Below are 17,852 nucleotides of genomic sequence, written 5' to 3'. Positions count from 1 at the left end.
AAATACGTCGAAGATGCCCAATCCTATTCCATAGCAACTGGCATCCCGACTCTCAGAACCACTTACTAGGCCACTCAGCTGTTGCCCATGGTTCACAAACTAGGACATGACTACAGTAACCCACACTATGAACCATTGTATCACACATGATGTATGATGTATGTATCATACATCCTCCACACTAAATGGAATAACCTTGCCATGCTGGTTTCTCCTCAGAGGGTCAGTAATTCTGATGGAATGTCATCTATTCCAGGTGCCTAGTTCCTATTCAGATCTCTCAAAGCTCCGTCGAATTATGACCTCACAATTGGGTCTCCCATTTCATCAGCAGCCTTTTCTTGATCCAGAAACTTATCTAATTCTTTCGCTTGCTACAATTGTTTAATATGTTCCTACCATCTTTCTGTCTTGTCTTCTTTCCCTAAAAGTGGTTTTCATCTAAGCTCTTAATATTCATACACCAAGTTTTCCTTTCTACAAAGATTTCCTCAAATTTTCTGTATGCATTATCTACCTTTCCTACAACCATACAACTTTCAACATCCTTGCACTTTTCTTTCAGCCATTCTTCCTTAGCTGACCAGCACTTTCTACCTCATTCTTTATTGACTTACCAGTATATTGTATTTTCGCCATTCCTCAGTCAGGTGTAATATCTCCCGAGTTATCCACTGACACTTACTTGATCGCGCCATTCCTAACTTTTCTTCAGCAGCCATACTGATCTCATTCTTCACAACTGTTCACTCTTCATCTATTGTGTTTCCTTCAGCCTTTTCATGCAACAATGTCCTTGAAGCAATCCTTCACATTATTTTCTTTCAACTTATCTTGATTACGTCTTCTTACATTAGTGCCAAAATAGTATTTATGATCCTCCTAAGTCAATACATTAGTTTCATCTTGTTTAATTAGACATGTTTCAACTCACTACGAGTCATTTTCAGTAAAACACCTTGAATTAAAGTAACATTAAGATTAAAATTAAGGAATAACATGAAAATATTGTTGAAAGTTCATGATAAAGTAAAATGGAAGGTACAAATAGGCATGTTATCTTGTGTGTTCCAGTGTCAATGCTGTGATGCTCAGCCTCTTGTCCATGAGTAAAAACTCGAATATTTTCTATCCACGTGTCTCTCTAATAGGTCGGAGGTCTGAATTACATAAGAACACATCTGTCCTATATATATTGCTTTCCACAAAAATTTTCCAATATAACAGAGTACAAAGATAAAGAAGCGATCATAATAAATAAGAAAATTAAAGGATTGAAAGGGAAAATTGAAAGCAAGAATATTACAGTAACCAAAGCGGACAAGGGTAATATGATCGTTCTAATGAATAAACAAGAATATATTGATGAAACAGAGGAGGTTCTAAAGAATGGCAAATTCACTTTAATTAAGAAAGATCCGACGAACATAGATCAAAAGAATTTTAAAAAGATGTTGAAAGAAGTAGGATTTGTTTTAGACTCTGAGGACGCGAATAGTCTAATAAATATGAACTCGGGAATGCTCACTATGAGGGCATTGCGCAAAATCCATAAGTAAGAAATTCCCATATGACCGATAGTAAACTATAGAAATAGCCTGAAATACGGTTTGGCCAAATTTATACAGGTATTCTTCAGGAAGCATTTTAAATTCACAACTGAGGCAAGAGTCAGTAATACAAGCAATTTCTGCAACAGAAGTAGGAATACTGAAATGAAGAAAAATTACACAATTCATAGTCTTGACATTAAAGACATTTACTCCAACATTCCCATCTCTAAAACGATAAATATTGTTAGAAGGAATTTAAGAGTACACAGCAGGTTAAGTAAAATAGAGACTGAAAAATGTATCAAGTTGTTAACATACACATTAGAGAACAATTATTTCAGGTTTAATGAAAAAATATACAAACAGGAGAAGGGGTTGGCTATGGGTTCCCCAGCGTCTGATATTCTGGCGAATATTTACATGGACTATTTGGAATCGAATAAGATAACTGAGAAAATTAAAGGATTAATCAAATGGGTGAGATACATGGATGATGTTTTCTTATTATAGATGAACGGAAAATAGGTCCGATAGAAATACAAGAAGGGTGAACGAAATAGACAAAGATATCAAATTTTCAATGGAGTGAAAGGAAGAAGGATCACTGAACTATTTAGACATCAAAATAACGAGAAATAATAGGGAATTAGAGTAACAGGTTTTTAGAAAAGAAATGACTACTAGTACTATTATTAGGAATGACTCCAACCATCCAGGGCAGCAGAAGAAAGCAACATTTTACAGCCATTTTTATCCAATAGAAAAATGGTTTCTTAATTCTTGCACCTGTTACTCTAATACTCAGTGGATGTTCAGCAAGAAAACCTTTTATACATATGTTCTTACGAAATAAAAAAATATGCTCTTGGACTTTTATGATAGTGAAGCATTTGTTTTTTTGTCCTCGGCTCAATTTAATCTGCTCGCACATGGTTTAATGTTTTTAGATTCAGAGGACTTTTGTCAAGAGGACGTATATTCCAAGTTTTAAGACAGTTGGTGCTATTTTTAGGTTAGGTCATAAGTTAATGTTTATGGATCTTGTTTTTAATTAGGTCTTGCCAGTTTTGTAAAATTTTTGTATACTTTATGCATTGTTTATTGTAACCTTGTCGATGTATATTTTTCTTATTTTTGGCTGATGATGATGCATACCAGCATCGAAACCGGTACTAAGTATAATAAAATGTTATAATTTATCTTATAACATTATATGGTATTGAATAGGCGGACCTCTCTTGTTTCCATTAGACATTTTACAGTATGATTAATAGGGCCCTTGAATTTCCCTTAAACTTCCAAAAAACACATGAATACAATATATGAAATTGCAAATAGAAATGGATATTTGAAGAAATATGTAGACAAAATAAAGAGCAAGTTAGTAAATAAACACAGATCAACTTTGGAAGAAGAAAAGAAAGAAGGAAAGAAAGAAAGAAAGAAAGAAAGAAAGATAGAAAGAAAGAACGTGGCTGTAATAACATTCTACAACAGATACTCGTATGGAATAAAAAAGATTTTTAACAAAAAAGGCAATGACATTGCATGGAAGACAAACAACAATAATAAGAGAATTTTATTCAATTCACATGAAATGAATAGGTCCAGTTAAGTTCAACAAATCGGGAGTACTGCATCAAGTGCCGAAGTTGTGGGAAGCAATATATAGGACAGTCAGGTAGGAGTTTGAAGACTAGATACATGGAGCACATGAATGCAGTTAAACACAGAAGGTTCTCAGCAATGGGCAAACACATGTAGGTGTTTAGTCATGATTTTACGGAAATAGATAAAGACATGAAAATACTGCACATGACAATGAAAGGAAAAAATGGACTCTAGAGAAAATATGTATATACTGCACCCATAAGGTGAATATGATCGTGGATAAATTAATCAATTTATCAAATTTCGATATGTGAAACTGCACACAATGAATTCAGTAAAGGTATTTCCTTGTACAGCAACAAAGAGACCTTCCAGGGAGAAAGTACATCTCCAAGACTTGCTTCTAGTCACGTCCGGTAAGACCCAAAAATCATAAATGCCTCCAATAAAATCTAACAAGCCGACTTGGGGCATCCCAGTGAAATCTTCCCATGTGAAAGCGAATGTTGGAACAATAGCGACCACACCTTAAAGAAAGACGAGGAAAGCCAAGATAGCAGCAAGAGACAGAGATACACCCGACACCCCTTGTTAAAGTGGTTTGGTCCTTGTCATACGATGTCATAAGGGCTGTAGGCATTATTCTACCAATCACAAAACCGGAAACTGTAACTGCCGTACGGAACTGACAACATCAGTTAGTTCATTTTCACTACCGACGAGTGAATTAAGAATAAAATATTGTGCTCTCATCTTTAAAAAAATAAGAATATTTTCTGTGATGATTTGAGTACTAAACTATAGCAGGAATAATTAATTATCAGCAACTGCATCATGAACATGTGTGAAATGGATTCACCCTAAAGATGCCGAATGGGTATGTGTCATTAAAAATCCACCAGGAGAAATAACACCAGTGATGCTTATCAGTTTATTTGAATGCGAACGAACGATTTTTATAATATTTTGGAGCAGTGCACGGCATCAATTTTGGAATCATAGACAAGAGTTATTTGATTAATTAAGCTGCAGACACAAGCAAAATCAACGTGAATTAACAGTATCATTCCACCATCCCCTCTTCAAGAATTAGTTCTGGGGCTTGGTTTTGAGAATATTACAAATTGAGCCGCGCAATCCTTGAAACAGTGAAGTTGAATCGACAGTGGGTTGTGAACGGACAATGTTGGAAACTGACAGTGAAGTTTGAATCGTCAGTGAGTATTGAACAGTCAGTGAGTTTTGAAACAACAGAGTATTGTTTTGTCACCAGGCGACAGTTAGTAGTTCTGAACAGTATGCGTCAGTTACTTGAACTCGCAGTCTGTTTACAGTATTAAGTCGTGCAGTTAGCAAACAGTGTGATGCTTTCATTATTACGGCTTACTGTCAGTTAGGAAAATACATAAACTTTTATCAGAATTGTTTAACCACTTGACGTACTTTGACGGATCTCTTCGTCCTGCCTCTCGACTGCACTCCGGTACAAAGACGGATCTCTCCATCCGCACGCAGTGTTATTTCCGGACCCGCTCCAAGCCGGTTTCCTTTGTGGAAGGATTTGGTATTAGTAAGGTAACCTCTTGACAGATGGAAGCACTATTTTATTTCATTGATGTATTCGATAAACACTTCTGTGCAGTTATTCCGTGCAAAGAATAACCTGTATCTTAGCAACCTCATCGTAAGCGAAATCCAAGTTGAGTGACGAAACGATTGTAAGGGAATTTTTAGAAGAAAGTGACATTGATATAAAAATTAGCGACGAAGAATTTAGTGGAAATTAAAGTAGTGAAAGTAGTTTGTGTGATAGTGACGTGAGCGCTGGTAGGGGTGAACGAAATGCTGTTTTGCCATCAAATATGTCACTGAATTTTAGGCCTACAACTGATGCCACACCAACGGCTTCTAATCATATTTTACACGATATGAATGGAACTGGGAGAAAGTAAGTAATGCATCACAACTGGTGAAATAGTGTTTTTCAAAGGCACCTAGGACAATGCCCGAACAAACTGCAAGTTGTAAAGAAATTTCTTAACAGCAGACTTTTGGGAACATCTAACCAATGAGACAAATGCTTATGCAAGTAAATATCTTGTATCAGTTGCTGAGGATATAAATAGGATAATGTCATAAGAAAAGGAACACTGGTTTCCTGTATCTGTGGATGAAATGAAGGCCAGATTTCCTTGAAGTGGTAAAGTATAATGGAAAAAAAAAAGAAGTTCAGAACCAATCTTGTTGTTGACTACAACTATGGAATGGCTGGTGCTGATTTCCATGATCAGAGACTCACATCATTCCCCTTGATGAGGAAGTATGTAAAAGGATACAAAAATATACTTCTACATGCTAGACATGACACATCTGAATTCCAACATCATTCATTGCATCCTCAACCCTGACAAGAAGCAAATAGGCTTTACCAGCTTCCGGATCAATTTGGCTGAACAGCTGTTGGCAAGTGTGACCTTGCCTGACTATCCAAAATAGGGATGCCCAAGCCCTGAGGATACACCACTGAGACTTCAAAGGAGGCACTTGAGACACTTTCCAACCAAAATACCCCCAACAACGGAGAATGTTATCCCATCATGGAGATGCAAAGTCTGTGTGACACAGGATCTGAGGAAGGAATCTTCATTTGAATGCCACCAGTACAAGGTGGCGCTGCACGTATATGACTGTTTTATGATCTACCATATACATAAAGACTTCACAAAGTACATCTGACAGTAATATGGATATTTCCTCTCATTAAGTTGCTGTAAAGCGTGCATTCTTCAGTGTCTGTGATAAAATCACGTAAAGTAATGAAAAGAAATGGTACACCAAGGCAAAAATAAGTTCAGTTAAATGGTACGTGAATGGGTTAATTGAAAAAGTAACAATTAATTTAATTAACTCAAATGCAGAACTTTGAAGAGAATTTAATGTCAGAGATGCAGATACAATAATACGAGGATTGGTAGAAAATAAAATAAAACAGTAGCAGTGGAAGGGCAGTGTAAGCAAGCTCATTTAATGCCACAGTTTGCAAGAGGTAGCAGGATAGCTGACAGACAGGAATTCAGGTTACAGGAGGCGAAGACGGCCAAGGACATTCCGGAGAGGCTAGTCGAGAGAACGAGGTAGTTGATCTACTGTCAGACTTTTTATTTTGGACACTCGAGTTTAGGCTTTAATTACAAATGAACCAATAGGCCTACTGCAATGCAAGTTATACCAATAATTTCCTTGTTTCATTCTACATTAGTGTACATAAGACACATTGTTTTCGATGTTCATTAAATATTTCTTATTTGCGGTTTAATAAATATTGCCCGGGTTTTTGACTTCTTCTCTAGGAAGCGCTCACTTAGGAATATATATAAGGAAAACTACTTGTCTGATGGCATTCATTTAAACCGCAGTGGTACGTATAAGTTAGGAAATTTGTTTGGAAGGGTAATAGGGAGGTACATTCAGGGAAACGGGATGGCCTAGGGAGCGGTGATAAGGGAACAGGGAACTGGAAATCAAGTAGGGATGACATAAAATTGTTAGTGTTGAACTGTAGAAGTATTGTAAGGAAAGGAATAGAATTAAGTAATTTAATAGATATATATTTACCAGATATTGTAATAGGAGTTGAATCATGGCTGAGAAATGATATAATGGATACAAAAATTTTCTCATGGCACTGGAGTGTGTATCGTAGAGATAGGATAGGAAGGGTGGGAGGGGGAGTGTTCATTCTGGTGAAAGAAGAATTTGTAAGCTACGAAAAAGTTAAAGATGAGACACATGAAATTCTAGGTGTAAGGCTCATTTCTAAAGATAATAGGCAACTTGATATATTTGGAGTGTACAGATCGGGAAAGGGTAGCACTGACGCGGATTCAGAATTATTTGATAGGATAGTCAGCTATGTGGGAAACGACATGGAAAGAAATGTGATTGTAGCGGGAGATCTGAATTTGCCAGATGTAAATTGGGAAGGAAATGCGAACGACAGGAAGCATGACCAACAAATGGCAAATAAGTTAATATGGGAAGGACAGCTGATTCAGAAAGTGATGGAACCAACCAGAGGGAAAAATATCCTGGATGTCGTGCTGATAAAACCAGATGAGCTCTATAGGGAAACTGAAGTAATAGATGGTATTAGTGATCATGAAGCTGTTTTTGTGGTAGTTAAAAATAAATGCGATAGAATGGAAGGTCTTAAAAGTAGGACTATTAGGCAGTACCATATGGCTGATAAAGCAGGCATGAGGCAGTTTCTAAAAAGTAATTATGATCAGTGGAAAACGGTAAATAAAAATGTAAACAGACTCTGGGATGGGTTTAAAGATATTGTTGAGGAATGCGAAAACAGGTTTGTACCTTTAAGGGTGGTAAGGAATGGTAAAGACCCACCTTATTATAATAGAGAAATAAAGAGACTAAGAAGGAGGTGCAGACTGGAAAGAAATAGAGTTAGAAATGGCTGTGGAAGTAAGGAGAAATTGAAGGAACTTACTAGAAAATTGAATCTAGCAAAGAAGGCAGCTAAGGATAACATGATGGCAAGCATAATTGGCAGTCATACAAATTTTAGTGAAAAATGGAAGGGTATGTATAGGTATTTTAAGGCAGAAACAGGTTCCAAGAAGGACATTCCAGGAATAATTAATGAACAAGGGGAGTGTGTATGTGAGGATCTTCAAAAGGCAGAAGTATTCAGTCAGCAGTATGTCAAGATTGTTGGTTACAAGGATAATGTCCAGATAGAGGAGGAGACTAATGCTAAAGAAGTATTAAAATTTACATATGATAACAGTTGATGTGATAAAAAGTTGAAAACTAGAAAAGCAGCTGGAATTGATAAGATTTCTGAGGATATACTAAAGACAATGGGTTAGGATATAGTACCATATCTGAAGTACTTATTTGATTATTGTTTGGTCGGAGGAGCTATACCAGATGAATGGAGAGTTGCTATAGTAGCCCCTGTGTATAAAGGAAAGGGTGATAGACATAAAGCTGAAAATTACAGGCCAGTAAGTTTGACAAGCATTGTATGTAAGCTTTGGGAAGGCATTCTTTCTGATTATATTAGACATGTTTGCAAAATTAATAACTGGTTCGATAGAAGACAATTCGGTTTTAGGAAAGGTTATTCCACTGAAGCTCAACTTGTAGGATTCCAGCAAGATATAGCAGATATCTTGGATTCTGGAGGTCAAATGGACTGTATCGCGATTGACCTGTCTAAAGCATTTGATAGGGTGGATCATGGGAGACTACTGGCAAAAATGAGTGCAATTGGACTAGATAAAAGAGTGACTGAATGGGTTGCTATATTTCTAGAAAATAGATCTCAGAGAATTAGGGTAGGTGAAGCTTTATCTGACCCTGTAATAATTAAGAGGGGAATTCCTCAAGGCAGTATTATCGGACCTTTATGTTTTCTTATATATATAAATGATATGAGTAAAGGAGTGGAATCGGAGGTAAGACTTTTTGCGGATGATGTTATTCTCTATAGAGTGATAAATAAGTTACAAGATTGTGAGCAACTGCAGCGTGACCTCGAAAATGTTGCGAGATGGACAGCAGGCAATGGTATGATGATGAACGGGGTTAAAAGTCAGGTTGTGAGTTTCACAAATAGGAAAAGTCCTCTCAGTTTTAATTACTGCGTTGATGGGGTGAAAGTTCCTTTTGGGGATCATTGTAAGTATCTAGGTGTTAATATAAGGAAAGATCTTCATTGGGGTAATCACATAAATGGGATTGTAAATAAAGGGTACCGATCTCTGCACATGGTTATGAGGGTGTTTAGGGGTTGTAGTAAGGATGTAAAGGAGAGGGCATATAAGTCTCTGGTAAGACCCCAACTAGAGTATGGTTCCAGTGTATGGGACCCTCACCAGGATTACCTGATTCAAGAACTGGAAAAAATCCAAAGAAAAGCAGCTCGATTTGTTCTGGGTGATTTCCGACAAAAGAGTAGCGTTACAAAAATGTTGTAAAGTTTGGGTTGGGAAGAATTGAGAGAAAGAAGAAGAGCTGCTCGACTAAGTGGTATGTTCCGAGCTGTCAGCGGAGAGTTGGCGTGGAATGACATTAGTAGACAAATAAGTTTGAATGGCGTTTATAAAAGTAGGAAAGATCACAATATGAAGATAAAGTTGGAATTCAAGAGGACAACTGGGGCAAATATTCATTTATAGGAAAGGTAGTTAGGGATTGGAATAACTTACCAAGGGAGACGTTCAATAAATTTCCAATTTCTTTGAAATCATTTAGGAAAAGGCTAGGAAAGCAACAGATAGGGAATCTGCCACCTGGGCGACTGCCCTAAATGCAGATCAGTATCGATTGATTGATTGATTGATTGATTGATTGATTGATTGATGGTAATGAAAGTTTTATTTGTTATAACCACATGTATTTGTAGTGTAATACTCAACTTACAATTTTTTTCACCCACTCCGAAAAAAGCTCTTATTTTTTTAAAGGAACTCTTTCTCAGCCCAGGATAAACGTACAGCAGCAAACTTGGGCTTGTTTTGAAGCACTCAATCATGGTTCAGAAACTACAACAACTGTAACGTACAGTGTGGAACCGAATTTATGAAGAGTAATATTGAAAGGAGGTTTTGTGTATGCTGGACCGTTCGATTAACAGCAGGCCGGGTGGTGAAATCTGGTGCAGTGTTGCCGCGTTCAGTAGTAATCACTCGCGCAACAAACACAGCTTGTCGTTTACTTTCAACCTTTAATTCTATTCCCTCTTATAAATTCCACAGTTGCTGCATCCCGACATACCTACCTTGGATGAATTAGAGACTTCAGCACAAGGCTACAAGATCTTCTTTACAGATGAGACCTAGTGCGGACAGAACCATACTATGAAATATGGGTGGCAAAAAAACGTGGTTGAAGCTTTAGAAAACAACTTTGACAACTATAACCTGTACAGAGGGTACATTAAGCAAATTTATGGATGGCGTGGAGGCTTCAAAACACAGTCTGGAGCTGGGAAACACATCATAATTTTACACATCGGAAATGAAGAAGGATTTCTTGACTGTGCAGAACTTTGTTTTATTGGCAAGAAAGGAAGTGGTGATTACCACAATGAGATGAACTCGACTCATTATGAAGAATGGTTCACGAAAGTCCTGAGTTTATTGCTTCAAAGGTCGGCTATCGTTTTAGATCAACCTCCATATCATACAATGGTCGATCCTTCATCTTAAAACCCGAACATGTCATGGCTGAAACCTGAAATTATATCTTGGATAACATCAAAGAATATTTTACTACCACCTGGAGTTGACTGTTTGTTTGTTTGTTTGTCCAGCCCTTGTCCCGTTTCCCTACGGGGTCGGGTATGAGGTGAGATGAATTTGTCGTGGCGGTTTTTTATGACCGGATGCCCTTCCTGACGTCAACCTCATCAGAGGAGTTAATGAGAGATGAAATGAATGACGTGATATATGATAGTAGGGAGAGGGTGAAACCCGGTGCCGGCACATAGCCTACTCCTGTCGAATAGCACCAAGGGGTCTGCTCAAGGCTTAACGTCCCCATCCGACGGACGAATCACCATCAACAGCGTCATATGCCCTCACTCCATATGAGCACTGCGGAGAGGTTTGGAATTTAATCCAGGCTTTTGGCACGCAATCTAGTGATTAGAAATTGTATACCACCACCTCCCCTACCCTGCCGGCCAACATTCTGATGGTGAAAATTTTTTCGACCAACGGGACTCGAACCGGCTAACCTCGGTGTTAGACCGTTTTAGACTTCAGCGCCTTAACGATCATGGCCACCAGGCGGGCTAGGAGTTGACTATTATAACAAATTAACTAAATCAGAGCTGATCGTCCTTGTCAGGCCTTATTATTATTATTATTATTATTATTATTATTATTATTATTATTTTGCTATTTGCTTTACATCGCATGGGACAGGAAAGGCCTAGGAATAGGAAGGAAGCGGCCGTGGCCTTAATTAAGGTACAGCCCCAGCATTTGCCTGGTGTGAAAATGAGAAACCACAAAAAACCATCTTCAGGGCTGCCGACAGTGGGGTTTGAACCCACTATCTCCCGCATTCGAGCTCACAGCTGCGCGCCACTAACCGCATGGCCAACTCGCCCGGTTGGTCTGATTTTCAAACACTGGTAAAGAAGCTGGAAAAACTGACTAAATGACTTCGACCAGATGTACAGCTTGTTTGGTTACCAATGGCCCATTGCAAACTCAATCCAATCAAGCTCATTTGGGCTTACGTAAGAGGGATAATAGAAAAAACAAATATGGCTAACACATTTGAAAATGGTGGAGGTATGGAAGCAATTAACGCTTTATGCCGAGAAGAATTACGTACTGTGAACCCTGAACTATGGAAAGAATGTATTAAACACGCTAAGAAAATTGAAGACTACAACTGGGAAAAAGATGGACTGTCTGAAAATGCCCCTTATTTCGAGCCAGTCATAATCAACATGAATGAGAGCAGCACCGATTCATCAGAACACAGTGATTTTTCAGACGAAGAAAATTGATAGAATTAAATATTGTAATTATATGTAAATAATAATGCAAATAACTCCTGTAAAAATTGTACAGTGTGATATTTCTAAATTAGGAAGTCAACCATTTTTAAACCTGCCATTTAAGGTCCAAAGCCCTTATGAGAAAAGGTGATGGGAAGTGGAATTTATAAGAGGAAATAAATTAAAGGTTGAAAGTAAACGACAAGTTGTGTTTGTTGCGCGCGTGATTACTACTGAACGCGGCAACACTGCACCAGATTTCACCACCCGGCCTGCTGTTAATCTCACGGTCCGGCGTACACAAAACCTCGTTTCAATATTACTCTTCATAAATTCGGTACCACACTGCATGGTTACAGTTGTTATAGTTTCTGATAACCATGACTGAGTGCTTCAAAACAAGCCCAAGTGTGCTGCTGTACGTTTATCCTGGGCTGAGAAGGAGTTCCTTTAGAAAAATGATAACTTTTTCGGGGTGGTTAAAAAAAATTGTAACTTGAGTATTACACTACAAATACATGTGGTTATAACATATAAAACTTTCATTACCATCAGACAAGTAGTTTTCCTTGTATATATTCCTAAGTGAGCGCTTCCTAGAGAAGAAGTCAAAAACCCGGGCAATATTTATTAAACCACAAATAAGGAATATTTAATGAACGTCGAAAACAATGTGTCTTATATAAGCTAATGTAGAATTAAACAAGGAAAATATTCGTATAACTTGCATTGTAATAGGCCTATTGGTTCGTTTGTAATTAAAGCCTAAACTCGAGTGTCCATAATAAAAAATTTGACAGTATAATCTTGTTTACTAACAATTGACAAGAAACGGGAAAGCGACTACAGGAAGCAGAAGTTTGAACCGCTAATCGGTAGAGAACAACATGGGTTAGAGGAATCAATTTATTCCAGATGCAAACTAAGATCATAATTTAATTGTAAAATTTTATTTTTTGAAAGTAAATCTGTACCATAGGATAAGCATCAAGAAACGAGAAAGAAGTTAATGTGTGTGATCTGTGTATTTAAAATGAATTCAATTCGTGTGTGTTACGTGTCTCATAATGTGACTACGATGTCTACCATGGAGTAACATCGCTACGAAAGCGAGGACCTACAGGATGCAGTAGCAGCCAACGACGCAGCAATAAGGTAAAGAAAATTAAATACTGAAGTGATAATGATTATGAAATTTATATTGTTGAACGGATAATGAATTCAGCTGAGGTAGCGTATAATCATTAAGTGATGAGGTATAGTTCTGTATCTTTGAATAATGATAATAATCCCACATCTGAATTTAAATAGACAGATTCGTCATTATCCGCGAATTTGAATTGTAGAACTGAAAACCTATTGTGTAGGCAATCATGTTTTGAGGACAAAAGGAGTAATGCCATCTTGGTAAAAATTGAAGTCATTGCTAGCTTGCAGGAGATGACAGTATTGAGATGCATACGATTATAAGGTCCAAGCAAGAGGTAGGAATATGCAATCATGAGCATAAAGTGATATCCCTGAATGTAATTAATAGGTGAAATAGACAGAGCCTGGAATTGCCACGTCTTGAAGAATAAATTAAATTCATCTTTAAAGCACAGAAGACGACATGTGATTATGATGTAATTAGCTCGATGAATTAGAGCTCTAGCCTAGATTGATAAATAATGAGATAATAATAAAAAGAGGCATTGAATATGCCAGTAACTAGCAGAGATGACGAGATACAAGATGAAAGAATGTGCTCACAGATATTACAGTGAAGAAAAAATGGACCAAGATAGATACGAGACAAATCAGCAAGATAGCAATGAGATAGAAATTGTTGATGTTAATTAAATGATTAATTTATGAGATGAATTTGACTAAATAATTTATGGAGTGATTGCCGACAATAGAGCCTCGGCGTCTATAAATATGTAAGAATAAAGTTTGTAACCATGTGTGTGACTATACTATAAACTAGGGTCTAATTTGTGTTAGATTTGTAGTGGTAACTTGTGCTATTTTTCATTTGATCATAAAGTAAAGACTTAATTAAATGACCCTGATTAACACACTCTGGTAGAAAGGTGGGTGAAGTACTGACAAGGCGGAAAAGTGTTTTCATACATAGAACGCGTGGGAACAGGTTGGACGTCAACTCCATTCCAGTGCCAGTGTCCAGGATATCAAGGACCAGTTACAATAGTTGTGAGCCAACTTGCCTCAAGAGAGGATACAATGGCTTTATGACACCCTTCCCAACTGAATTCGAGCATGCATCCAGGCCAGAGAGGTTGTAATATCATACTGATAAGTTCTTTGTAAATTTGACTTGATTTTGTAATCACTGAAATAACATAACACACCCTCTCAACACGTGACGTTTAATTTTGTTTCCTCCTTCCCTTATGGGAGCTTCAACTTTTTTGTCAGGCAGTGCATTTTCAGAAAAGTTTTCAAATTATTAAGTACTACAAACACAAATGGATAAAATATCTACTCACTTCACAGTCTTCTCAGTAGCCATGTGACCACAGGGATTGAAAGCAAATGTTGGAGGGCCAACATCTTCAGGTGGTCCAATGTCTACATAAAATGCTGGCTCGATTCCCATACAAAGCTTCACAACAGGTCCCATCTGAAAATTAGAGTTTATATCTAAATGGATGAGACAAAACAAATTTAGGGCCTTTACAATGCTACTTTTTAAAATATTTTCAACAACAAATTAAGAACCTTTACAACAGTACTTTCGAAATTATTTTCTACAATAGACTGGTTAAAGAGTTCTATTTATCTATCATATTTTGCATCCATTCACAAAAGCAAAATTTCTCATTCATGTTAAGATGGAGAAGGTTACCTTGTCTCCTCCATAATACGAGGGTGAGTCAATAAATAAGTCACAAACATGTGTATGCCTTATACCATTTGAAATTACGCGCGCAAGTTTTGCCAGCAGATGGCAGCATATGTATGCTTGTCGTACGACTTCTCGCAGGCACTCAAGTCAGTCAGAGGCTGTTAGTGCACGATGGAACATGTGTTGCATGACTGTACACGAGAAGAACAGCGTGCATTTGTGCGTTTTTTGTGGGCCAAAGGACTGTCCACAGAAGAAGAGCATCGCAAAATGCATCCCGTCTATGGAGAAAACTGCTTCTCACAGAATGCTGTGTTCAATTGGATCCAGACGTTTAACCATGGAAGGAAAAGCATCCGAGATGGGGAGCACTTGGAACATCAACCGTAGAGTCCTGACTTAGCCCCCAGTGATTTTCATCTGTTTGGGCCCCTAAAAAAATCATTTTGGTGGCCGTCATTTTGATACAGATGGTGCCGTAATCTACGAGATTACACGCTGGCTGTGACAGCAACCAAAGGACTTCTTTGCTGCTGGCTTTCAAGGACTTGTAAAGAGATGAGGTAAGTGCCTGACTGTACAGGGTGAATATGTGGAAAAGTGAAATAAGTGTCAGAAAGTTACTTTGAATATTTTTGCCTCAATTCAGTTTTGAGACTTATTTATTGACTTGCCCTCATACTCATCAGAATCAGTGCCCTAAGAAGCTGCAAATCCATAGACTTGAGGTTGTCAAAAGGGTACCTTCTAATACATAAATAATAATATACAAGTATACATTTCGTTATGTTCTTATGTCTCAACAGCAATAGTTCTTCAGAGACACTGGAGTGCTGGAATTTAGCACTGAAAATGGAGACTATACACTTGTTCCTGTAAGAAGAAACTGAGCGATTCAGAAGAGAGAAATTTCATTTTTACAGAAATTGTGTGCCACAATTTAAATGCAATGAATTAAAAATGTATTATATGAAATCTTCACTCCATTTCTTTGTAAACACCATTAGTTCCTTTATCTACTTCCAATGCATCTCCTTCTTTGCCCCTCCCACCAGGAGCTCCAGTTATCATCACCAGACAAACAACTTAGTTTGCACTAGTTGGTGTTAAGTATCATGCCATTCAACTGGGCAATGAGAGGTCAGTTTGTTATTCTACTATTTAAATTAACGCTCCACCTTTTTCCTTCCCTTTCCCAACAAACTAATTTAATATTTTCTTCTTTGCTGACATTTTAAACTCTGCAGTACTTATTGCCGATTCAATACCGTATTGGCAGCTAACTACAACTCTACAAAATCACACAATAGAAATTATTTTCCTGATAGCTGATATTTATTCTTTGGGAGCTCCAGGAACTTTTCAATATTGCTCAAGACAAGACGACTTGTTATCCCAGTGAAAACATAATGAACTTTATAAAATTAAACTTTCCATCTTATCATCATCCAGCTGGACCATGAAGTCTACCTTCAAGATAAAATTAGTGTATTATACGCTGGTCACACAAACTTTGTAACAATATTAAGAGGGAACAGGAGTGGTTCTTTGTAGTAGGGAGAAACTATCGTTATACCACAAACCCATAGCATATCTAAGGCATGCATTTTTAGTGCGTTATACTTCCAAGATTAATTCTTTTGTTATTTCCATAAAAACTAGTTCACAGTAATCAAAGATGGGAAAAAATAATGACTGAACAAGCTAAACTTTTGGTGATTGAGGGAATCCTGCTCTCTCTTAACAGTCAGTCATGTGTTAGTGTCCGTGCCAAGTGCACACAATTTATGAGGAACATGGGGACATTCACTTCAAACCAAATTAAACAGTAGATCACTACATCTGATGGAAAGGAACACTTATTCAAGTTGTGAATGTACCCTTCAAGCTACATATAAACCATTACTCATTTTGCTAATCAACAAGAGATAATTTATAAATCAAATGGCTCAACTATACAGATAAGGAATACCAACTCCCCAGATTGACTCAAGAACACTTTGTTACTATAAGGCCATTGACATAGTTCAACACCAAAACACAACAGTTTTAATGTGTCATTTTAGTTTCAATTTTAATTGTGTAGTCCGAATTCCTCACTGTTTTAGACTTAGATTTTAAATTAAGAAATACAAAATTGTATTCTTTATTATTGGTTGTATGTAAACCTATGTTTCCAATTAGATCATGGCTGAAGATGAACCAATGTATGTAGGGTCAAAACTAGTTCCAATTATAGAGGACACTATATTAAATTAATAGTATTGAATAGGTGGACCTTTCTCTATCCTTTGATAGTAATAGAATTAGATATTAATACTTGAGCAGACAGACAGACAACTTTATTTTTCATGGCAAAGTTAGGGTTCTTGGCTCTCTCTTAAACTTAACCATATACATATTATTACTTATTAATACCATAAAAACAGATTGAAAATTAAAGTACTAAGAACTACAAAACAACACTGACATTTAAGGCAAAAATAGGAATAGCTATAATGTATATATGCGAAAGAATGAATTACCTACATAATACAGATTTGATAAATATTAACTTCATTAAGACTCAAAGAAACACTAAAGTAAAAATACTAATAATAATATAACTTTAAGTACTTCTTGCAGTATTAGATCAAAATTAACTACTGTAATTTCTACTAACTCTTTACTTCTACTTGCTAAATACTGATATTTTAAATTTAATTAAATTACGGATATATATATATCTATATATATATATATATATCCGTAATATATCCGTATATATCCGTATATATATATATAAAATAAGAGTTTTGTCTGTACATTGCTCAGAATTTGAAAAGAATGGTATTTCTGTATCGGTCATGTCCACAGTAACAAGAAAATGCATTTTTTACTTTTCCGTAATTTCTGTCTGTCTGTCTGTCTGTCTGTCTATATGTATGTACACGCATCACGAGAAAACGGCTGAAGAGAATTTAATGAAAATCAGAATGTAAAGTCAGGTGATGAACCGCTACAATCTTGGCTATAAATTATTTTAGTCACGCTGAGTGAAATGGTAGTTTAGGGGAAGGCCTGAAATTTAATTCTGAAATATTTATGTTATCAGTGGTCGTGCTTAATGAAAATCGCTAGACAAAGATGGGAAATAATTCACCACAATATAGGCTATCCACGCTGAGAAAAATGGTAGTTTAGGGGAAGGCCTAAAATTGAATTTTCAAATATTTATTTTATTAGTGGTTGTATCTTCACGAAAATTGGTATGCAAAATCGGGGAATAGGTCGCTATAATCTAGGCTATCAATAA

General features: G+C 36.8%; 1 protein-coding gene across 4 annotated transcripts in view; it reads right to left on the bottom strand.

Annotated features, from left to right (window-relative positions):
• Positions 1-17,852, bottom strand: part of Pli (E3 ubiquitin-protein ligase pellino) — an 826,064-nt gene that overhangs the window by 20,294 nt on the left and 787,918 nt on the right. For all 4 annotated transcript variants that reach the window (XM_067140842.2, XM_067140840.2, XM_067140843.2 and 1 more), the window contains one exon: positions 14,199-14,332. In XM_067140842.2, the coding sequence (XP_066996943.1) occupies positions 14,199-14,332 (134 nt within the window). The remainder of the gene's footprint in view (positions 1-14,198; positions 14,333-17,852) is intronic.

The sequence above is a fragment of the Anabrus simplex genome, chromosome 2 (assembly GCF_040414725.1).
Source record: "Anabrus simplex isolate iqAnaSimp1 chromosome 2, ASM4041472v1, whole genome shotgun sequence".
Classification (NCBI taxonomy): Eukaryota; Metazoa; Arthropoda; class Insecta; order Orthoptera; family Tettigoniidae; genus Anabrus; species Anabrus simplex.
Note: the sequence above shows the minus strand (reverse complement) of the source record. Positions and strands in the feature narration are given on the sequence as shown.